Here is a 24,257-nt window from a genome sequence, read left to right on the forward strand (position 1 = left end):
AAGGCCTGCAAGGCTTTTTCACTGGCCCCAAACACACAATGAATAACTTGTAGATGTGACTCACTGCACCTTTAAATACTTGCGGCCTGCATATAGCATAGCATTGCTGGCTTCGCCCATTCTCATACTGTAGAAGCCAGCATGCAGTTATTCGCTGGCTTCCAATTCAATTCTGCATCAGGTGACACTGCTGTCCAACTGGACTTCAGGTTGTCACCTGGGTTTGCTTCACTGTCTGGTGCACAAAGACGTTCTTCGGGCGCCACATGACTGAATGGCTGCTGCTGGGAGTTCTCCTCTGGGCATGATTGGGGGAATCGATACTTAGATTCAATGTAATGTTTTTCAACATCATTTTATGTATGTTCTGGCCCCCCAGCAGTCTGAAGTATGTTGACCCGGCCCTTGACTAAAAAAAATGTGGGGACCCCTGCCCTAGGCAATCCAACTGTGGGTACTTGTAAAGGTGGCCACTAACTATGCAATTTGCGAATGATCATTTATGAACAATTATTAGTATAACGATCGTAAATAATTATTTGGGACCATCAACAGACAAAAATCTCCTGACCAATCCGATCAGATGAATGAAATCGATCTGATTTTCAAAATTGATCCTGTCAATCAGATTGGATTGCATTGGAGATTTTTGTTCCTTGGTGGTCCCAAGCTATCATTTTCGATCATTCATACAAATAATCGTTTGGAAACACTACTTCGGACACTACTGCAGCCAAATAAATCAGCAGGACTGTCAGGCAACTGGTATTGTTTAACCTGTTAGCAGCCAAGTAAAGTAAAACTTTGTGTATATATGGCCACTTGTCACTAGGGGGCAGTGTGAGACTTCAATGTCTGTATTTCCTGCTGGCAGAGAGAGAGATCAAAGCATTCCAAGAATTTACAGCACGAGTTCTGCCGACTGAGGTCAAAAGCAGAGCACTTATCTTAAACGAGATAACTCTATTGAAGCTTCTAATGGGTTAACCCCAGTGCTGTTGAAGCAATTCATTTTGTGTCAGCAGAGAGATCTTTGTTCCTTCACTTTGCCATAGGTTGCACAGCAAAGCATTTTATCCAGCAATTAAAGTGTAGCTAAGGAAAAAAAGTGCCCAATTTGGGTACCTGCTTCAGCAATGGGAAGCCAGTGGATAATCCAAAGGCTTGCCCTGTCCTCCCTCCACCTCCACGTTCCTTTGACCCCCCCCCCCCCCCAAAGCTTGACAACTGGGCTTGTCAACAGAGCACAGCTGCACTGCGCAGGTGGATCAGGCCTGTGCAGTAGTCAGGGTTGGTTCTAGCTACAATGGGGTCCTGGGCAAAAGAAGCCTGGGGGGGCCCCATGGCAAATGTAGAGATGCTAATAATTTCAAATGTACACAAGCATTAAAGCACCACTCCAGCAGTAAGTAAGCAGTTAAAATCTGCCAGAACTGACAGGTTTTGGACTAGACCATCTCCTCATGGGTGTATTCTCAGGGTTTTCTTTGTCTTCAAAACAATTCCCTATGGGGCAGTTTAACTGCCAAAATAGCAAGATACCAGCCAGTCTTCCCACTCACTTGCACATTATTTTGTCAGTTAGACTTTGCAACTGCTGTTAATGAAATGCTTTTGAACACAAAGAAAACCCTGAGAATCCTCAATAAAGGAGATTAACTAGTCCAAAAACCTGTCGGTTCTGTCAGATTTTAACTGCTTACTTTTTTCGCTGGAGTGGTCCTTTAAATGCAAGCTGTATGCAGATAGAATTTTGCCCTGTAGAAATGAACAGGAAGTACATTTGATAGGCAAAGGCACTTCCTGATGATTTTGATTGGCTCAAATCCAAGCTATATACAATGCACATTCATTTTGCATACAAGCTGGAATAATTAGCATCTCACTGACCTGCTGTGCTCTAATATACTGTATACCAGGGAATATGGTACAGACCACAGTTGTCTGTTTGCAGATGCTGGTCTTTCTGGTTTGTGAGGTATTTGCAGGACAGCAGCTTTGCTGCCAGGAGGCTGAACTCCTGCCCTGGTATATGTTTATACGCTCAGGAAGGTTGTCTTTTATTATTGCTTCTCTTAATTCATTGCTGGGTCTCTTTTCCTATTCACAGAAATATCGCCATGGAAACTGCTGAGCTAGAACAGGTATCCTAGCAACCACTGTTAGGGTAGAGGTGTCCCATATAGTATGTAAAGGGGCACATGCACCCCCCCCCCCCCCCCCCTCTATATTTACCTTCCATAGTCTGAACAGTAGCTGACAAGGGGAGAAAGTTTATACTTCGTTTTGAGACAAAATGCGTCTTTCAGTTGTTTTTCTTGGCAAACATTCAGCCTTTTGTCCATGTTCCTGCGTATTTAGCGTGAATAGTATAAATTATATGAAGAAAGTGTTCTACCTTGATCTTTATAGTTGCACGTTTAAACCTTCCTGCACTCAACGAGACCTGTGTAGCTCAGTTTCTTATGTTATTGACCATTTCATTCCAGCTGAAGGCCCAGGAAAGGCTTACTATAATGTCCTCGAACAACATTACTTATAATATTTTAATGCGGATATCCAGTGAAAATTGTACATTTCACTGGTCCTCTTCTGAGGGTAAGTTATAATGACCTGCTTTGTCTTCTACCCTGAATCCATCCTGGAAGCCCTGAGTCAGCGTCCAGGAATTCACGTGATAGTAAGACTGCTTGACCTTTCCACTGAGGCGAGAGTTTCCTGAGTGCAGAGTCTAAGTGACCACGGGTCTTCCCCAAAGCACCACACTGGGAGTGTCAGGGCCCGGCGTCACCCCTAGCGAGTAACGGACTACTTAGCTGCCTAGTGCCCACCAGGTTGCACAACACGATAACCCTAACAGTGGTTGAGAGAACAGACCTTACCACAGTTTGGAGGAATGTAGCAAGAGCTGAGGCAAGAGCTTAATACTGTTTTTCGTAGTCAGAGACAGGCGGGGGTCAGGCAGGCTGCAAGAATTGTAGTCAGGAACAGTCAGAGGTCGTAGGCAGGCGGTGGTCAAGGACAAGCAGAATTCAGAGGCAGGCGGCAAACAGACAGACGAGAGACAAACGAGAGACAATCCGGGTCGAGGCAGGCGGCTAACAGGGATATCCAGGGAAACAGGCCGAGGTCACATTAAGGAGCAGGAGAGCAAGAGAAGTCAAGAGGCAATCCGGGTCAGCAATAGGCAGGAACAAGGATCAAGACAGACAGGCACAATGGCTAGTCTCACACTAGCTAATCTGAGGAATCAGCACAGACTGCAGAGAGAGACCGCCTTTTATAGTGTGCCCGCTTGAAATTGGATTCTCCATATGCGTACATTGTATGCACACACGCGCACATGCCCCCAGCAACAGACGTCACTCTGCCACCAGGAGCGCGCATGTGCGTATGGACCCATGCGCAATGCGGAAGTACCGGCGCGGAACACAGGCCACCTCTGATACCGGGCAAGCGTTGCTTCCAACATGCCGGACCCAAAACCATCTCGAGGGGAACGCCGGGAGGCTGCCACTCTGACACACGGCCAGGTGAGTCTGCCTCTGACACCCTGTATCTGCCAGCTTTTGGTGTGTAGCCCTGCCTCCTGAAGAAAAAGCCATTCTGTTTTCTCTATTGAGAGTCTTGAGACAGAGAAAACAGAATGGCAGGTTTTTGCAGGGTGGTCGTAGATAACAATAACAATAATATTTATATAGCGCTTTTCTCCCTGGGGACTCAAAGCGCTGTGACCCTGCATTATGCAGTCTCAAAGGCTAAGGAAAAGAGGTGAGTTTTTAGCCTTTTTTTAAAGCTGTCCAGAGAGGGAGCCTCTCGTACTGATTGTGGAAGTGAGTTCCATAGAGTAGGGGCTGCGTAGGAAAAGGCCCGAGCACCAAATGTTAAGTGTACCCTGGGAATAACCAGCTTCATCTTGTTGGCAGAGCGGAGGGTGCGTGGAGGGGCATAAAGTTCCAATAGATCTATGTATTTGGGTCCCATGTGGTGTAGAGCCTTGAATGTCAGCAGGCAGATCTTAAAATTGATTCTCCATTTTACTGGTAACCAGTGAAGAGTTTGCAGTACTGCGGTGATGTGTGAGCTGCGGGGGGCATTGGCTAGGAGTCTGGCTGCAGCATTCTGTACTAGCTGTAAGGGGCGCAGAACCTTTTCTGTAGATCCGATGAACAGGGCGTTGCAGTAGTCTAGGCGGGAGGATACAAATGCATGAACCAGGGCAGGTAGGTCTTCAGCTGGGATAAGGTGTTTGATTTTCGCTATATTTCTTAGATGGAAGAAGGAAGACTTGACGACAGCTGATATCTGCTGTTTGAGTTTTAGATTTCCATCCAGGATCACCCCAAGGTTTCGCACAGAGTCTTTATACTGTACAGTATCTCCCCCAATTGCTAGTTTGAGGTGGTGAGCGTTTTGAACTTTATCCATCATGTGTGGACCACCTACTACCAACACCTCTGTTTTGTCAGAGTTCAACCTCAGCCAGCTGGTGTTCATCCAATTTTGTAAATCCACTAGACATGCATTTATGGATGCTGATGGGTCTTGTGCGCCAAAAGCTTTAGGTACACTTTAAGAGTGCAAATCACGCTGAGGAAAGATTTTACAATGGGAAAATCACGCTGAGGAAAGATTTTACGATGGGAAAATCACGCTGAGGAAAGATTTTACAATGGGAAAACACTGACTGAAAAATTTATAAATGAAAATTGTAAAATATAAGCAATTTTAATCATTAAGTTACATTCAGTAAAGTTATTCTTTAATAAGGAGAAAAAGAAGCATACTCAATGAATTCTTCTTTGGAATTCCAAAGTGATGTCACCCAACCGCTTCCAGCCAGACGATCTTCTAAAAGCCTAGAGGACAGGGGAAGGGGCATCAAGACAGCCAGGGTACTTGGAAGTGTGGGGGAGGGATGACTGACTGACTGTCCACCCATATGGGTATTCACATGACTAATAAAGTTGAGGGTCCAAAGTAGGTGAGTATGGAATGCATATGCTCATTTCTTGGCTCTGGGTCTACAAACGGGCATGTGCATCCAGAAGGGCACCAGTGGGGGTGAAATTGCAGTAGAGTGTGGTTATGGGATTAGAGGTAGGAGTGGACCTCATGGACCAAAATACCAAATAAAGATCTATGCCACATAACTTTTGGAATGCCTTGCCACACCCAATCAAATGGCTTCAAAACTGAAAAGCCACCTGTTTAGCCTGGCATTTATGATCACATAATCGTTTCCCCTGTAACTCATCACAAACTGCAACTTTGTACTTATCTGAGACAAGCTTATGCACTTTGGGTCCTATGGGAGAAAAAGAGTTTTACAAATGTTTTGTGGTTGTTGACCACACTTACCATTGCTGGAGGTCAAAGTTTTACTTTAACTTAAAAGTACAGCTATCCTTAAAGTGCACTTAGAATTTTTTCAATGTAGGATCTGACCAATAATTCAATACATAAGGCTTCAGAAAACTTAAGGGAAATTATATTGTGAGGCCTTCGCTCCTTCCCCTCCTGAATGGCAGCTAGTGAATTGTTCAGCAGATTTTGTAAAGCTCTTCATGAATTGCATCAGCGTCATAGAATTACTTACCAGGAGCTGTGGGCTTTGTAGCTTAGGGTTAGAAGTTTGGTATTTTCTGTATTATTAGTAGTCAGTGGAGGGAGGGTCTGGCAGAGAGGTGCAGCTCTTGAGAATGAGTGGAGAAGTGAATTCATCAGACAGCAGAAGTTCAGAAGGGGTTGGAACGTCTCCACCTGGTTCATTGATAGTCACAGAGGAGAGTGGTTCAGTAATAGCTGGGTTACGACATGCACTATCATTTTATTTGTGTGATGTAAGGAAGTCACAGATCTGGAGATTGTTTGTAAGTTGGAGGTGAAGGGAAGGTAATTAGTGTGTGGGTGTAAAGTCTGAATGAGCTTCAGTAATCTTTATTTCAAGGAAGCTGGTTATATTGAGATGAAGAAAAGAATGACAGGTTTTCTTTCATCTGTAGTTAGTTGGATCAATCGAGAGAATCTGAATGATTGAGTGTACGTGAGGTTAGGCACACTTGATAATCAAGAGATGCTAAAAGATTTGCAGTATGCGGACTGTTTCCAAGATCATTTTCATATATACTCCCCTTCCCCTGCACACTGTATATAAGGCACATTTGTGATATTTATAAAAGTATTAATTATCCTTTGTGTTTGTGCTACTGAGTGGACTAGGGTGGTGAAAGCCAGTTATGCCCTTTCTAAGGGACACCCTGCTGTCCTGTTTATTCAGAAACTATGGCAGGAGTATTGAGGTCAAAGAGAATACAGAATTCATTAACAGCGCTTTGTAATTGCAGGATCTGACCAAACAATTACTTTTCATAAAGACAAGACAAAACACATAACATTTATATCGCGTTTTTATCCTTGCGGACTCAAAGCACCGGAGCTGCAGCCACTAGGGCACTCACAGCAGGCAGTAGCAGTGTTAGGAAATCTCACCCAAGGTCTCCTACTGAATTAGTGCTGGCTTTCTGAACAGGAAGAGCCGAGATTCGAAACCAGGTCTCTTGTGTCAGAGGCAGAGTCCTTAAAGGACACACGAGGTGACATGTGACATGGTGAGATAGACATGTGAATGTACAGTAGCAAGCACACACATAACTATGTTGTGTTCCTTTTTTTTTCTTTCTCTGCCTGAAAAAGTTAAAAATCAGGTATGCAAGTGACAATTTCTGTCTAGGTTGGGACCGGGTCTATATATACTATATAACTATAATGTAACCCTCACTGGTAAGGAGCCATAAAACACTTTCCTGGCAGAAAATGACTTCTGAGAGCAGTAAAGAGATAAAAAGGTTCAATAATTCATAGATTTTAGTTCTAGCATATTTCAATACATGTGTAATGAGACAATAAAACAGTAAACACTGAAAAAGTAGATTTACAAATAAGATAAAACTGTGGGATATCTAAAAAAAAAGGTCATTTTCAGGAGAAGGAGGGTAGATACAATTGTTTTTCTCATCAGTTTATTTTCACCTGGGGTGTCCTTAAACCAGTATACACTAATAATGGACTATTTAATTTTATTTTGGCTGCACTGACAGCTGACTAAAATCACACTTTCCCCATCATTGGCATGGCGTACATTTGAAATGGTCGCGGTCAAATTTTGGCGCAAGGTGAAGCTGAAAAATGGCTCACCCTGCTGCAAGCAAACACCTGGGTGGCGTTAATGCTCTTCCTCCTCCAAGTTGTTGCAACTTAGGGGGGAATACGTAATTTGGCTGAGTTACCTCTTTTTTTTCTAATTTCAGCTGCAGCTATCGCTGGCACACAAATTAGTCACTGAGCACTGTTATAGCTGTAATTCTCAGTACGACCTAAGGCCACGCCCATATGATTGCCGCTGCCCTGCGCCGAAATTAGCTGATTCAGTGGTATGTACTTTGTAACATTAGTATGGCTGCCCCATATGGTAGGTATAGATGGAAGGAGTGAATGCTTAGAGAGGGGCTAACTTATCAGGGCAGGGGAAGAAAACTGAAGTAAAGTGGTCTGAACTATTAAAGTAAATCTGAAGCGGCCCCAAAAAAAGTGAATTCGTTACTCACCATGTCGAGAGAAGGCTCTAGATCCCATAGAGCAGGGGTAGGAAACGTATGGCACGGAAGCCAGATGTGGCTCTTTTGATGGCTACATCTTGCTCACAGGCTTAGTGTGACAGCGCAAGTAAAATTTTCAAAGTAGGCATGCTACTGCTGTGCATGCACTACTAACTTACTAGCATTCCACCCAAAACTAATGGCCGCTCCAATTGTCCCACCCTGGATCCTGCCAGGTCCAGTGACTTTGTAGGACGAGATCCCACATTTTGATTGGCCCAATAGGCTGTCTGTCACTTGACAAACATCCTATATTGGGCCAAAGTGCAGGGATCTCGTCCTACAAAATGAATCAACCCCTAAGTCAGCTAGCTAATTGTACAAGCTGTTAGTCGGTATTTCTCCTGTCTGGATCGAAGAGAAATTGCTCTTGTTGCTGAAACCCAAGAGAAGCTGAAGACGTGTCTGACACTTCCGCTGCCCGGAGGATCAACAGTGTACACATCACCATGGCAACAGGGACAGCCCTCTGCTGCGCATGCGCACTGTCCCAGTTTGAAACCTATTGTATGGCTCTTACGGAATTACATTTTAAAATATGTGGCGTTTATGGCTCTCTCAGCCAAAAAGGTTCATGACCCCTGCCATAGAGCCTTCCCAGTCCTCTCTCTCTCTAGATGTTCTTCGTCCAGCTTGGTTGAATACATCTGTGGTCCTCACCAGGGCAGCCTTTAGAAGTATTTGCATCCCCAACTTATGAAGAAGAGTGGATCCGTACGGATGTGCCCTTCTTCAGAAGTAGTCGGGGATGCAAATACTTCTGAAGACTGTCCCTGAGAAGTCCCAAAGGCGTGAAAGTTCACCGGCGGGACAGCAGTGGAACAAGGGGACTTACAGAGGATGGGGTAGGGTCTATAGCCTTCCCTCTCCATGGGTAAGTATCTACCTCTTTTTCTTTCTTTTTTTTTTTTTAGTGCCGATTTACATATGCTTTAATTGCAGCAAAGACTGGATGGTTGCTTACAGCATCTACTCCACTTTTATGGCCCATACTCACGGGCAACTTTTTTGGCCTGTCGCCAGCACACGTGAGCGTGTGCGCGACAGGCCGGCGACAGCTCCTCGCCAGGTCCCTCCGCGTACACACGCGTAAGAGGGACCAGCGGTGCGACGGAAGCTGTCGCCGACGTTCCTCCTCCCCCCGCCGGAAGCTCCGTATTCTTTATGTAGGTTGCTGTCGCTAGTCCGCGTACTCACACGGACTAGCGACAGTTGCGGCGGCAACTGTCGCCAGGCGATTGAGCGGTTCAATCGCCTGGCGACATCAGCGACGAGCGACAGTTCGGGGTGCGCGCCCGTGTAACGCCGCATACTCACGGGCGACCTGTCGCCGCAACATGCGCGCGCCGCGTGTTGCGGCGACAATTGTAGCCCGTGAGTATGGGCCATTAGGCCAGCATTTTTGTATCTGCCTTCATAAATCAGCTTCAGACAGCAAGGAGAACAAATAGTAACTGGAATGAAGACGTCAAGGGGGTTGTTTCTGTCGAGAAACCATAGAAACTAATTTCGATGGTTAACCACTCTGGTGCTGTTTGTGAAGGTGCGACATGGCACATCACAAGTACCACTTCACAAGAATAGCTCTGCCACCTCTGAGGTAGCGAAGCCTGTTTACGCTACATTGTCGTCATTGAGAATGCTCCACGAAAGGTCATCTAAAATTAAGATATAAAAACCTTCCTTAGGATGGTGATGACTAGAAGAATAGGCCTCCTCCAGTGGCTAAAGTTAGGTAGCACACACATACTCCAGTGGCTAATGTTAGGTTGCACACACATACTCCAGTGGCTAATGTTAGGTTGCACACACATACTCCAGTGGCTAATGTTAGGTCGTACATAGATGTTATGCTAGGTACTCACCATACAATTTTGTGTTAGATAGATGGTTCGATAGATAATTTTTGACATGTCCGATCTTATTTTCGATCGTTTTTCCTCATCAATTTCTCATAGGAGTGAATGGAATAGATAAGAAAAGATAACAGAATCGTATCGTTAATCGATCGGAAAATCATATCAGAAATCGATCATATGGAAAATCTACCGAAAAGCTTTGTGTGTACCCAGCATTAGGTTGTACATACATACTCCAGTGGCTGTTAGGTTGCATACACAATACAGTACTTACTACTGTGAAACCTAATTTTAGTCACAGCCAGGACTGCTGGAAGAGGCATTGATGCAGAGGAGGTTCCACACTTCTGGCTAAATCCATAATTGACCACACCCATCTGGGTTTTGTGCAGAAATAAATATTATTCACCATACTGTCTGCCTCCTCAGCTCACACTGACTCTCCCATATGTAAAATCTCCTGCTGTGCTTGATTGACAGTGCCACTTACAGAAACAATGTAACCTGTGTGGTGAGGTTAGAGAAGCCTTAATGGCCCTTTCACATATACCACGTTGCGTCGCTGTTTGGTACGCTTCAAAACCTAAGGAGACTTTCATACTCACACGATGCACCAAAAGTAGTCAAATTGCCGCAATCCCGACACAAAGTCATCCTAATGCAAGTCTATGGCGATGCAGTAAGTGTAAACGGCAGAGTACGGTGCAACGTAGTGCGCAAGGGCGGACTGACGGGAATCCCAGTGACGTACTTCCTGTCTAGCAGGAAGTGGGTCACTAAATTGGGGTGTAACGATTGGTGTCAGCACACAGAGAGAATCTGATTATTTGATCTGCAGAATCATCAACAATACAGATGTATTCTTGATTATGGATGATCTGCAGAATCACCAACAATACAAGTATGGCTAACCTCTGGACACCTAATGAAGTATAAGTTTTAAGTGTAACTGTAGGCTATCTCCCGTGAGGCAAGAGATACGGGCAGCTCGACCAGGAACCACCTGAGGGGCAGGTGGCCCTGGGCTGTGCAGGGATTATCTCCTTGAGAGAGGAGATAGAGATAATCTGGCAGCCAGTCATTCCCTGGAAAACTGGAAATCAGACTGTACTGCAGCCAAAGGACTCCAATGAGATAGAGGCCACTGGCTGTGTTGCAGGAAGGACTCTCTGATGAGCAAGAGGTCCTTGCAGATAACTGACACTTGGTGGAATAGTGTCACGGGTAGTACAGATAGACTGAACACTCGAGGGATGAGTGACAGCCAAAAGGGTCAGGCAGGCCAGGTCGGCAACACCCGAGCAAATGGTCATAACAGATATAAATCACAAGCCTAGTCTGGGGTGTGAGGACCTTGGTCTAGACACCCAGGAACTAGTCTAAAGAATCACACAGTAATCCTAAGCTTGGCTGTGAGGTCCTTGGTCACAACACCTTGGAACTGGTCTAAAGTATAACACAATAATGACACAGTATCCCTAAGCTTGGGTGTGAGGTCCGTGGTCACAACACCCTGGAACTGGTCTAAAGTATAACACAAGCGTAATCTGGCTAAGTGTGAATTCCCAGGTCCTCCTGGTTCTAACACACTGTGGGATCTGACTGGTCTGAGTGCTCACACGTAAGTATTCGCAACGGCAGACAACCAGCAACTGACAAGCAAGATCTATATATACTTGCAGTGCTGTGCAGCTCCGCCCGAGCCACTCAGCCAATCCAGAGTCCAGCTGGGATCAGCTGATCGGCCTGATCAGCTGATTCCCCTTCTGCTGGTATAAATGTCCTGTCGCCTGGCGCGCGCACGCGTAGCTCTCCATCTGTGTGAACTTAGAAGGTCCAGCCAAGCCAGACGCGTGTCGCTGCGCGGAAACCGCCGGTCTGAACGTGGAGATAGCCGCCCTGTCACTCGACCACGCGGCGGCATCTCCGCTGTTCATTACATGGGGGAGGGATGAGGGCGAACCTATTGCACCGCACATATATAAAAGCAGCCTAAAGTAAACCTGAACTAAAGAGATAATTAATGTGTATTAGCAATGGTATCTAGAACTTTTCTTGTGACTCATATTCTTATTTGTATTGTAAATGATTACATTTTGACTGTGAAGTGTGCACAGCAGCTATATCAGTGTGACATACATTTTAGGTTCATTATTTTTGTCAGTGACACAGAATGCTCTGCTGTGCCAGTACTTCATAGGAAACCTCAACCAAGAACAGTATGGAAGATACTAATGCGGACTCCTTTCAAGTTGCTACAAAAAAAAAAAAATCAAGATTCAGTATTATGAAAATGTTCCCTTTTTAATAACTAAACAAAAAATTATAATGCAAAATTGCATGAGTATATCACAGTGCTATATATATATGCAGTATACTAGCTGATTGCCCGGCGTTGCCCGGGTATGTATTTGGCTGGTGTTGGTTCCGCCTACTTTTTCTAACCCTAACACACAATTACTCACTGACCAAGTTTGTGAGCTTTGTGGTCTTTGGTATCAATAATCTGCATTGAAATGAAACAAATCTGATTGGCTGTGTGGCTCCATCCCCTTTTCTGAATTTGAACCCCAGTCACCCAATAACCAACTGTACCAGGTTTGAGGCCTGTGCCATTAACGGTTCAAGAATGGTAGCAATTAAATATTCCCCTTGAAAAGCAACAGGTGAAGTTTGATTCACTTTTGTAGGCTCCACCCACTTTTCTGAATATTAATCCCAGTCACCCAGTGACCAACTGTGCAAAGTTTAAAAACCCTGCCATTAACAGTGTAAGAATGGCTGCAGTTTACATTTTCCCAGTGAAATTTGTATTGTCTCCACCCACTGATGACCCGGCGTTGCCCGGGTGTGTATTTGACTGGTGTTGGCTCCGCCCACTTTCTAACCCTAACACACAAACACTCAATGACCAAGTTTGTGAGCTTTGGGGCCCTTGGCATCAATAATTTGTATATTCCCATAGAAATTAACCAATTTAGATAGGCTGTTTGTGGCTCCGCCCCTCTCCAGCATTTGAACCCCAGTCACCCAATGACCAACTGTAGCAGGTTTGAGGCATCTGCTATTAACAGTGTAAAAATGGAAGGAATTTAAATATTCCACTTGAAAATCAACAGGTGAATTTTGATTAGCTATTATAGGCCCCACCCACTTCCCTGAATATTAATCTCAGTCACTCAGTGACCATCTGGGCAAAGTTTGGGAACCCTGAAATAAACAGTGTAAGAAGGGCTGCAGTTTACACTTTCCCAGTGAAATTTGTTTTTGGCTCCGCCCACTTTTTGTAACCTGGACACAGAGTCACTCAATGCCCAAGTTTGTGAGTTTTGGGGTCCTTGGCATCAAGAATTTGTATTTTCCCATGAAATGAAAGAAATCTGATTCACTGTTTGTGGCTCTGTCCCCTTTTCTGAATTTGAACCTCAGTGACCCAATGACCAACTGTACCAGGTTTGAGGCTTGTGCCATTAACAGTGCAAGAATGGCAGCAATTTTAATATTCTCCTTGAAAAGTGACATGTGATTTTTGATTGGCTTTTTTAGGCTCCACCCACTTTTCTGAATATTAATCCCAGTCACCCAGTAACCAGCTATGCTAAGTTTGAGAACCCTGCCATTAACAGCGAAGAAGGGCTGCAATTTACAATTTCCCATATAAATCTGTTTTTAACTCCACCCACTTTTTGTAAGCTTGACACACAGTCACTACTCAATGACCAAGTTTGTGAGTTTTGGGTTCCTGGCATCAAAATTGTGCTAATGGAAGCAGTTTATCAAAGAAATCTGGCTGTTTTTAGCTCCGCCCCTTTACTGAATTTGAACCCCATACACTTAACGACCGACTGTAGCAGGTTTGAGGCCTCTGCTATTAACAGTGTGACAATGGCTGCAGTTTCAATATTCCCCTTGAAAATCAATAGGTGAATTTTGATTGGCTCTTGTAGGCTCCACCTACTTTTCCGAATATTAATCCTAGTCACCCAGTGACCAACTGTGTGAAGTTTGAGAACCCTGCCATTAACAGTGTAAGAAAATCTGCAGTTTACATTTCCCCATGTAAAAAGTTAGTTGTTTTTGGCTCCGCCCACTATTTCTAATCTTGACATACAGTCACTTAATGACCAAGTTTATGAGCTTTGGGGTCTTTGGCATCAATAAGTTGCATTTTACCATTGAAATTAAACAAATTTGATTGGCTGTTTTTGGTCCGCTCCCTTCAGAATTTAAACCCCAGTCTCCCAGTGACTGACTGTAGCAGATTTTAGGCCTCTGCCATTAAGAGTGCATGAAAGGCAGCAATGTAAATATTCCCCTTGAAAATCAAAAGGTGAATTTTGATTGGCTGCTGTAGGCTCCACCCACTTTTCTGAATATTAGTCCCAGTCACCCAGTGGCCAACTGTGTCACGTTTGCGAACTCTGCCAATAACAGTAGGACTGAAATCAATCAAACAAATGTGATTGGCTGTTTGTGGCTCCACCCCTTTAGTGAATTTGGACCCCAGTCACCCAATGACTGACTGTATCAGGTTTGAGGCCTCTGCCACTAACAGTGTAAGAATGGTAGCAATGTGAATATTCCCCTTGAAAATCAATAGGTACATTTTGATTGGCTGTTTTAGGCTCCACCCACATTTCTGAATATTCATCCCAGTCAACCAGTGGCCAATTGTGTAAAATTTGGGAACCCTGCAATGTAAAAAATGAAGTTGTTGGCACCGCCCACTTTTTCTAACCTTGAGATACAGTCACTCAATTATCAAGTTTATCAGCTTTGGGGTCCTTGGTATCAATACTTTGTATATTTCCATTGAAAAATAAACAAATCTGGCTGTTTGTGGCTTCGCCCCCTTCCTGAATTTGGACCCTAGTCACCCAGTGACCAACGGTACCAGGTTTGAGGCATCTGCTTTTACCAGTATAAGAGAAGCAGATGAAATATTCCCTTTGAAAATCAAAAGGTGAATTTTCATTGGCTGTTGTAGGCTCTACCCACCTTCCAAAATCTTAATCTGTCACCCAATGACCAACTGTGCAAAGTTTGAGAACCCTGCCATTAACGGTGTAAGAATGGCTGCAGTTTATATTTTCCCAGTAAAAGTTGTTTTGGCTCCGCCCACTTTTTGTAACCTTGACACACAGTCACTCAATGACCAAGTTTGTGAGCTGTCAGGTTCCTGGCATCAAAAATGTGTGAATGGAAGCAGTTTATCCACCAAGGAACTCTGATTGGCTGTATGTGGCCCCACCCCTTTAGTGAATTTGGACCCCAGTCACCCAATGACCAACTGTAGCAAGTTTGAAGCCTCTGCCATTAAAAGTGTAAGAATAGCAGCAGTTTAAATATTCCCCTTGAAAATCAATAGGTGAATTTTGATTGGCAGTTGTAGGCTCCACCCATTTTCTTGAATCTTAATCACGTTCACCCAGTGACCAAGTGTGCCAAGTTTGAGAACCCTGCGATTAACAGTCTAAGAATGGCTGCAGTTTACATTTTCCCATTTAAAATGAACGGCTGAAATTTGATTGGCTGTTTTATGCTCCGCCCACTTTTCCTGGATTTGTAACCTCGGTCACCAAGTGACCAACTGTGCCATGTGTGGGGACTCTGGCTTGATTACTGTGAGAATGGCAGCCTTTTACATTTTTTCCATTGACTTGAATGGGTGGAATCTGATTTGCTGTTTGTAGCTCCGCCCAGGTGTGCAGGGGGGACGCGAGACCCCCAGAACCTATCATCCCAGGTAGTAAGGGATCTGTGTACCAAGTTTCGTTCAAATCGGTCAAGCCGTTTTCGCGTGATCGCGGCACATACACACACACACACATACACACACACACACACACACACATACATACACACACACACACACACACACACACACACACACACACACACACACACACACACACACACACACACACACACACACACACACACACACACACACACACACACACACACACACACACACACACACACACACACACACACACACACACACACACACACACACACACACACACACACACATACATCCGATTTTATATATATAGATAAAGGTGTGAGGAAAAAGTCAGTGCGTGATCGTCCAAATACAACAATTTAGAGCACTGTCCTCCACATTGCGAACCGCTAAGTTACTAGAGCTGATGGGCTCTCAGGAGGGACCACGGCGCCTTCATTGGGCCAATCACTGTGAACTCGCTTAGTTACAAAGCGAGTTCAGTGATTTGCCCTATAACGTCCCTGTAGTTCCGCCTGCAAGACCATCGGCGCCAGTAACGTAGCGGGCAGCTGTGATTGACAGGGCTGCACACCAATCAGCAGCAGCCTTGTCTGGAACCTCTCTCCTCTGGCTCTCTGTGGGATCCTCTTGCACAAGCCACAGCCTGCCTGATGCTGCCTTCACCGTGGTCAGCTGCCAACTCACAATAGCAGAGGCTGGCGGCAGAAGACCTCTGCAGGAATTCGGCTTCAGTATGTCTGGGGACAAAGGAAGAGGGCGCAAAGGAACGGAGGAGGACAAAGAGGGACAGAAGGGCACACAGAGGAACAGAAGGTATCACAGGGGGACAGAGAAGAACACAGGAGGATATAGGAGGAAACAGGGACAGAAGACAACACAGGAGGGGGACACGGGGACAGAGGAGGACACAGGGGGGACACAGGAGGTACTTGGTGGACCTGAGGTACAAGGGAACATAATAATTGGGGGGAGAAGACGCCCCTGCAGCATGGACATACAGGTTTAGTATATTTTTTCCCCTGGTTTTTGTCCTCTAAATCTAGGTGCGTCTTATGGTCCCGGGGCGTCTAATGGTCCGAACAATATGTATCTATATATAGTATACAGTATATCTATATCAACTTCCTACCCCCACACCATATTTATTTTTCTGCTACTGCTACTGAAAATATTAAAACTTCAAGGTACCTAGTTTTTAGTAGTTGGCTGTTTTTTGTTTGTTTGTTTGATTTTAAGCTCACTACATATACAATCTTGGGTGCTCTGGGTGTACATAGTTTAACCGACTAGCCCATACTACTACTCTCATAAGGCCTACCACATGCAGAGTTATAAAAATCCATAACTTGCACTGACAATGAGCAAATAACCTGGAACAGTTGTATAGGGGATACATTAAAATTATAAAAGAGAGCCTGTTGTTGTATAGGTGATAAATTAAAATGATAAAAGAGAGCCTGTGTAAGATGTTATTGAATGTGTTATTTTATAGCTGAGGAGGAAACATTAGTGGGTCAGTAATGATTAACGTCCTATTTGGTATACTTACTTGAAGAGGTGAGTTTTAAAGGTTAGGGAATGTTGAACAGATAGGGAGAGAAAGAGAGAAGAGGGGAGAGGCGCATGAGAAATCCTGTGAGTGGCAGTCAGAGAGGCAATTATAGGGAATGAGAGGCGAGGAGAGGCACAGGTTGCATTTATGATGATATATCTGAGAAAGTACTTCTCAGGGAGACTGGATCAGAAGAGGTAATGTGAAATGCCATGATTATTTTATATCATATTTGACATGTTTAATTCTCTTTCATCTTAGGACTGGGTCTTTCTCACACGGTTCTGCTTCCTGTCAGACTACGGGCGCCTCGAGTTCAGATTTAAGTATCCAGAGGTAAGCATACGCACCTGTTTACACCCCAGATAAAAGAGCTCTCCCAGGAGCCTCTATGTTGCCACTTCATGTGATTATGGACAGCATCTTCTTCATTCCACATTCCACACAGGCAGGCAGTCCTCTAGTTACAAATCAGAATCAGGATTAATTTAGTACAAAAGGGGTTGTACCCGGAGTTATTTTTGGCACATAGAGGGTCAGTGATGGAACAGTAAACAGTAGACTATACATAGGTACAGAATATACATAGAGTAGGCATACATACCATATAGAGCAGTGTTTCTCAACATTTTGTAAGTGTGTACCCCTTTTAAAACCCTGTACTCACCAAGTACCCCCTAGCATAGTAAACATGATCACAAGTACCCCTTGACAAATATATATTTAATCGTAGTACATGATAATTGGTTCTAAACAATGTGCAAGCATTTATTGTTGCTTTTAATTAGCTAAAATACTAATTTGATGTTGTTTAAATAAGAATTATAATTTTCTAAATCTCTAAATTTGTTATTCTTGGTAAGTATATCAAGCCCGAGTACCCCCTGGACCCATCAGAAGTACCCCCTGGGGTACGCGTACCGCATGTTGAGAACCTAGGATATAGAGCATAGAAAAGAAGGACCAGAGGGGTAGTCTGAGTGTTACGTGTGCATAGCTGCCACGTATCCACAGCGCTCAACTGCTCTGCAATGACTCGAGTTACAACGTTTCAGAGATACAAACAATTTTTTTTTTACATATTTATCAAATACTGTTTTTATTACATTTTTGTTGTTAAATGTTACAGTATTGTATAAATTGTTATACAGTAAGTAGTCTAACATCTTCCCCACCACAGGTTATTTCCCCCTAAAAACCAGACCAAACATTTTCACATTTCATGCTCCTTCTATTCATTCGTCAATAACATTATCACTACTTATCACACCAAAATGATCTATATATTGTTTTATTTTTGCCACAAATTAGGCTTTCCTTGGGTGATACTTTTTGCTTAAAATTATTTATTTTATATGCATTTGTAAAGGGAATAAAAAGAAATAATGAAAAAAAAATCATTATTTCTTAGTTTTCAGCCATTATAGTAAAATAAATGTGCGATTGTTGGTAAAACCCACACGTTTTATTTTCCCATTTGTCCCGGTTATTACAACATTTAAATTATGTTCCTAGTATAATGTGTGGCGACAATATTATATTTTGAAATAAAGTTGTATTCTTCCGTTTTAAGTTTATTTATACTATATCGATAATTACAAGCCCTAATTTGCAAAAATAACAGTGATATACTCTTATGACATACATATTGAAAATGTAACTTTATGGAATTTATTTTTTTATGTTGTCACTGTTTTTTTTTTTTTTTTTTTTTTACAAGTATTTTATTTTGGAAACTATAGGGGAGGGGGATACAAGGGGCTGAAATTAATGGGGGATTTATTTTTATTTACTTTAATATATGTAGGTGTATTTGAAATTGTTGGCCAATAAATGTCCCCACACTATCCTGTGTATTGAACAGTACACAAGATGTAGTGTAAAACTGTGTTTTTACTATCAGTTTGTAAATGACTAAGGCATCTCATTGATGTCGGTGCTCATTTACTATGGGCTCTTTGATCAGCTTTGGAAGCATATGTTCCTATTCACCGATCGTTTCCCTGCCGTGGAGAAGGGGTGGGAAGTCGCGCCGCTGCAAACGGGCAGGAACGTGTATCTACGCCCCTGGTGCTGAAGTGAAGTCTGCACAGGCATAGATACATGATACAGTGGGACTAGATAATACACTTTGAGTCCTCTTTTACAGTATGGCGTTGCGGTTAGCTATTTTACTGTGAGAGGCTGCTAAGTTGATGAAAGTCTATGGAGACTTTCATACTTACACGATGTGAAGGAAGTAGTTAATTCGCCACATAGCTGCGGCAATGACATCCGCCTACCGCACGGTCTATGCATTAATGCAAGTCTATGGCGACACAGTGAGTGTGGGGCGTGGCCCCCATGGGCACACTGATGGGAATCCGTGTAACTTACTTCCTATCCAGCAGGGAGTACGTCACTGAACCCTGTGAGTGCACTCTGCTGCACGGTCATTGAAAATACTGATTCATGCGGTAATCACATGGCAGGCTGCCATGCCATGGTTTCACTGCGCTGCACAAGTGTAAAAGAAGCCTCAAAGTACAATACACATTTTTTACTATATGTTCAAATCCAGAGTTGTCCACCTATCCATGTTTCGCCATGTACGGTATATCACAGGACTAACTTGCAAACAAATTTAACTTACAATCTCCCGGAACTGAACCTGTTTGTAAGTAAAGGACCATCTGGACTGATAGTTGCATAGTAAAAACTGTATTTTAAAAGTACTGATTTACAGGTAGCCAAGACTCTATAGAAGTGTATAGACAAATGAGGGCCTTAAGGTGTGTACGTACATATGAGTACTGTCGCCCTCAGGGTTCAGGAATCATTAGAGGATAGCGATGTATACTGTTTCTTCAGAGAAGGTAGGTGGGACAACGTATGGCACATAAAGGAGCGGGAGGGGTGAGGAGGAGAACAATGTGTTCGGCCAAGATGCTCTGGCTCGACGAAGCCACTGTACACGTGCTAGATTCTTGGCCCTATCGCCCACATCGGCTGAGGACCATCTATCTAGCATGTGTACAAGGCTTGTGTGACCATAAGAGCCTGTCTTCTTATCTGTACACAATTAGGTTCCACCGATGAACAGCAGAAACTGTCCACTCTTGGCCCAGAGATAGTTACTTTCCGTTGGTCACCGCAACGAGATTTCCTGTTAATGATTTCACGGACTTTACATCCTAAAAACCTGTTACGGTCTGTAGGAAATCTAACTGACAAGTGTCTTTAGAAGACTTTGCTGATCAACCAAAACATTTAAAGCACCTGCCTAATATTGTGTAGATGCGACTTATGCCTTCAAAACACCTACGAAGATGTTTTTTGATATTTGTCAACAAGACGTTAGCGGCAGAATTTCCATAAGACTTTTCCAGCACATCCCAGAGATACTTGAGCAAATTGAAATCTAGGGAAGTTGCAGGCCAAAGAAAATGTGACTGTTCAGACCAAATGGCTTCTTCCAGCATTCCATGGCCAAGTTGTGACGCTCACATGCCCATTGTTGGTGGTTTTGAAGACAGCATAGCCAATTTGTGCTATACACAGCCCCATATGCAGCAAACTGCTCTTTGAGTTCTGGCACCATTTTCAAATGGCCAGCATTAAGTTTTTAGTTGTTGCTATAGTAGCTCTCCCATGGGACCAAATCAGCTAGTCTTTACTCCCTACACACCAGAGTAAGCTTTGGGCATCCATGACCTTGTTGCTGGTTCACTGGTTTTCCTCCTTGGAACCCCTTCTGGTTGGACTTGATGGACAGATGTCTTTTTTCGACAAACTAACTATGTAACACTTTAGTTAGGTACTGATCAATGCAAACAAATAACACTTCACAAGACCTGTTGTCATCTGGCCATCAATTTTTGGGTGTCCTACTTTCCTACTTCCAAAACATTACTTCCGAGAACTGACAGCTCACTTACTAACATAAATATCCCACCTCTCGACAGGTTCCACTGTAACTGGATAAAAAATGCTGTTCACTTATTTTGTCAGTGTCTATAATGCTGTGGCTGATGGGTGATTACAGCTGCCAACTGGCTGGGTAGGGAAAAAATGAAGTGTTCTCTTACAGGCAGCTTGCTATGCTTCCTGTTGGATTTTATAGTTTTGCACAGAAATGCATCTTTTGGCAAAACTTCTATTGTGTATAGAAGTACTTCACAAGTAAAGGCCCTTTTCCACTGCAAGAAAAACACAGAATCCATGCTTATCTACTCAAGGAAAGGCAATCAGGTAATGTAAATTGGAAGTGCTAAAGGGGGTGTGGCCAAACAGCAAAATCAGTTAACCCTTTGCACACTAACATGCAAATGCTATCATGCAAATACGCACTGCAGACCGACCATCCAGGAATCACTGTTAACCCTACAGCAGAAGTATTCGTTAGCTATTCGTTAGCCAAAAAAAAATGCAAACATTTTAAATGCATTATATGTCCCAAGGTTGGACATTAGGATAGGTGCTCCTAATCTTAGTATGAAACAAATATTGGGAAACATATATACATGAGACAATCAATAGTACAAGTACAAATACATACATACATAGTTAATGTGTAGTTGGTACATGTTCATATGGTAAATTACAGCAATAAAAGAGGAGGTCCCATCCCTTACCCACTTACAATCTAGAGGGTGGTGGGGAGGAAACAATAGGGAAGGCAACACAGGGGATGGGGCAGTGAATTTCCAATGCTACCTATAGCAAATGATATGCTTGTCTGAATAGGTGTGTTTTCAGAGTACATTTGAAGGTTTTCAGTCTCGAAGCATGACGGACAGGCTGTGGGAGAGATTTCCAAAGGAGAGGGACAGCTTGTGAGAAGTCCTGGAGGACGAGAGTGAGAGGAAGTGACCTGCTAGAGGACAAAAGGGTCTCCTGTGAGGAGGTATCTGGAGATGAATGAGGTATCTGGAGATGAATGAGTAAATGTATGGAGGTGTATAGCCTGAATGTTGCATTATGCATCTTATAGGGCCAGAGTTAGGACACACTCAGTGGAGCCTCTACACTGCGGCATATGTGACTATTCAAAATAATGCATTATTTTGCCAACAATTACCTCTGCTTTTACCTTCGCTGTGGGGATAGCAGCGGTTTCTGGGTGGTTGGTGTGCAGGGTGTATTTGCATGAAAGCATTTGCATACGAGTGTGCACAGGGTTAACTGATTCTGCTTTTCTACTGCAATAGGGGGAACACATTTTTTTTTAAATGCTGTATTCCCACCACGATTTGCAGATTTTTTCCCCAAATGCGATTTGATCAGTGTTATGTATGGCCTGATTGCAATTTCCATAGGAGAGGGATCAGGGGCGGGGCTTCACGCTGCATAGGTGAATTTTAAAATCAAAAATCGCATAGCACTGCACTTGCTATGCAATTTTCAGGCGCTCACATACTGTAGACTACAACCTAACCACAATCACAGATAAACTGAAGCAAGCAGTGTGATTGCGTTTATGTAAAAATTGCATCGCACGCGATCGCCGAAGTGTGAAATTGGCACCGCAATTACAGTATGATTTCCTGAGTGCTGGAAAATCCCATTTTTGGATCGGAACACAGTGCAGTTAGTGGAAAAGAGCTCTAACGCTTTTGGGACCGGATGGTTCTGGCCTCTTATGGACCATAGCCATCTTTTCCGATTAATAAACAGTGATTACTGTGATTGGCTCACAGTAATCACGAGGACAGGAGCCAATGTAATTGGCTTCTGATGGAGATACATAAGCTGTGCTGTCAGTATCAGCAAGCGGCCCGCAGCGTTGCAAGATCGCCAAAAGTGATGGAAACAGGGTTTCACGCAAATGTGGACGTTGAAAGCCTACGCCCTGGCAGGCTTAAAGGGAACCAAGCACCACTTTTTTCCTGGTTTCTAAAAGCTATAGGAGCTGCCATGCCCCCCCCCCTCCCCTTCTAGCTGTCCATTATTTATCCATGGGATGGTGTGAAGATTGCATCTGTGACTTCTGTAAATTATTTGAAGCACAGTGTCCAATCTGCCCACCCACTGCTGATGAAAGCTTTTTGTTTGCTTTGTGCTAATGTTTGTAATAAAATAATTACATCAGTCCTTATCTGCCTGAAACTTCTGCGGTCCTGCCGGCCAGGGAAGTAGGAGGAAATAGGATAATAAATTCCTCTGCTAAACTTTTAAAGGCAAAATTGAAATGTATTTTATTAATGAGCCACATTGTTGGTATGCATATTGAATGTGCTATTGCGATGCCCTGGGTGCTAAAAATGGTGCTTGGTTGACTTTAACAGGACATAAACAGGGCGTAGATTACAACTGCAGAGGTGAGAAGGTTTGCACGAATCCTTTATAGATCAAACAACAAACAAACACAGAACATTTATATCGCGCTTTTCTCCTGGCGGACTGAAAGCGCCAGAGCTGCAGCCACTAGGGCGCGCTCTATAGGCTGTAGCAGTGTTAGGGAGTCTTGCCCAAGGTCTCATACTGAATAGGTGCTGGCTTACTGAACAGGCAGAGCCGATCTTCGATCCCAGGTCTCCTGTGTCAGAGGCAGAGCCCTTAACCATTACACTATCCAGCCACTCCAGCCATAGATGGCATCAATTTCTACATGTGGAGCAGGGGATGCCACCCTTCCATGTCTCATTTCCTTTATAAACAAGACCCTTCAAAACATTTTTATGTAGGGAAATACAATTCAAAGAACAAGAAACGAAAAACAGTTCTGCTGTTTATAGCTGGGAAAACCTGGATTTTTCTCGTTTAGTTCAGAGACTTAAAAGGCCCATCTGGCTGTTTGCGTTTGGCCTGTACCGCTGCATTGACAATCTGCTGTTTGATAGCAAGCTTCATAATCATTTTCAGAGAAAGTCGTTGTGAATTTACACATCAAGGGTCATCTTTCTGTCTGATCTGGGAAGGAACGGTTTGGAGGGGATGAAGAGATACAGAGCTTTGTATTCAAGCTGTGCGGCCTTAAGGCAAACCTGAACTGAAAATAAACTTGTAAGATAATGAATTGTTTGTGTTCCAATAATGGTAAACAGAGCTTTCCTGCAGTCTTAATTTACTTTCAGTTTAATGGCTGAATTACTAAGACTGAATTCTAAACAGCATTCATGCCATTGTGACGTAAAATCTACTATATTTAGCTGCAAAACAAGAGAAATACTAGCTTGTGATCTTTACAGCCCACTCTTATCAGCAGTGTTTTCTGAGGCCTAGTGCACACCGGAGCGTTTCCGCTACGGTTTGCGATCTGCTTGCGGGTGCGGATCCGCTAGGGTAATGTATTTCAATGGGCTGGTGCACACCAGAGCGGGAGGCGTTTTGCAGAAACGCATACTCCCGGGCTGCTGCAGATTTTGGATTGCGGATGCGTTTCCGCTTCAATGTTAAGTATAGGAAAACCGCAAACCGCTCTGAAAAACGGCACTTCAGAGCGGTTTGCCAGGCGT

At 43.7% G+C, this 24,257-nt stretch overlaps 1 protein-coding gene across 1 annotated transcript in view; it reads left to right on the plus strand.

Annotated features, from left to right (window-relative positions):
* The window catches only part of TMEM145 (transmembrane protein 145), a 123,035-nt gene that overhangs the window by 48,521 nt on the left and 50,257 nt on the right, over positions 1-24,257 (plus strand). The window contains exon 2 of the mRNA XM_068243077.1: positions 17,083-17,157. Within this exon, the coding sequence (XP_068099178.1) occupies positions 17,083-17,157 (75 nt within the window). The remainder of the gene's footprint in view (positions 1-17,082; positions 17,158-24,257) is intronic.

Source organism: Hyperolius riggenbachi, chromosome 6 (assembly GCF_040937935.1).
Source record: "Hyperolius riggenbachi isolate aHypRig1 chromosome 6, aHypRig1.pri, whole genome shotgun sequence".
Taxonomy (NCBI): Eukaryota; Metazoa; Chordata; class Amphibia; order Anura; family Hyperoliidae; genus Hyperolius; species Hyperolius riggenbachi.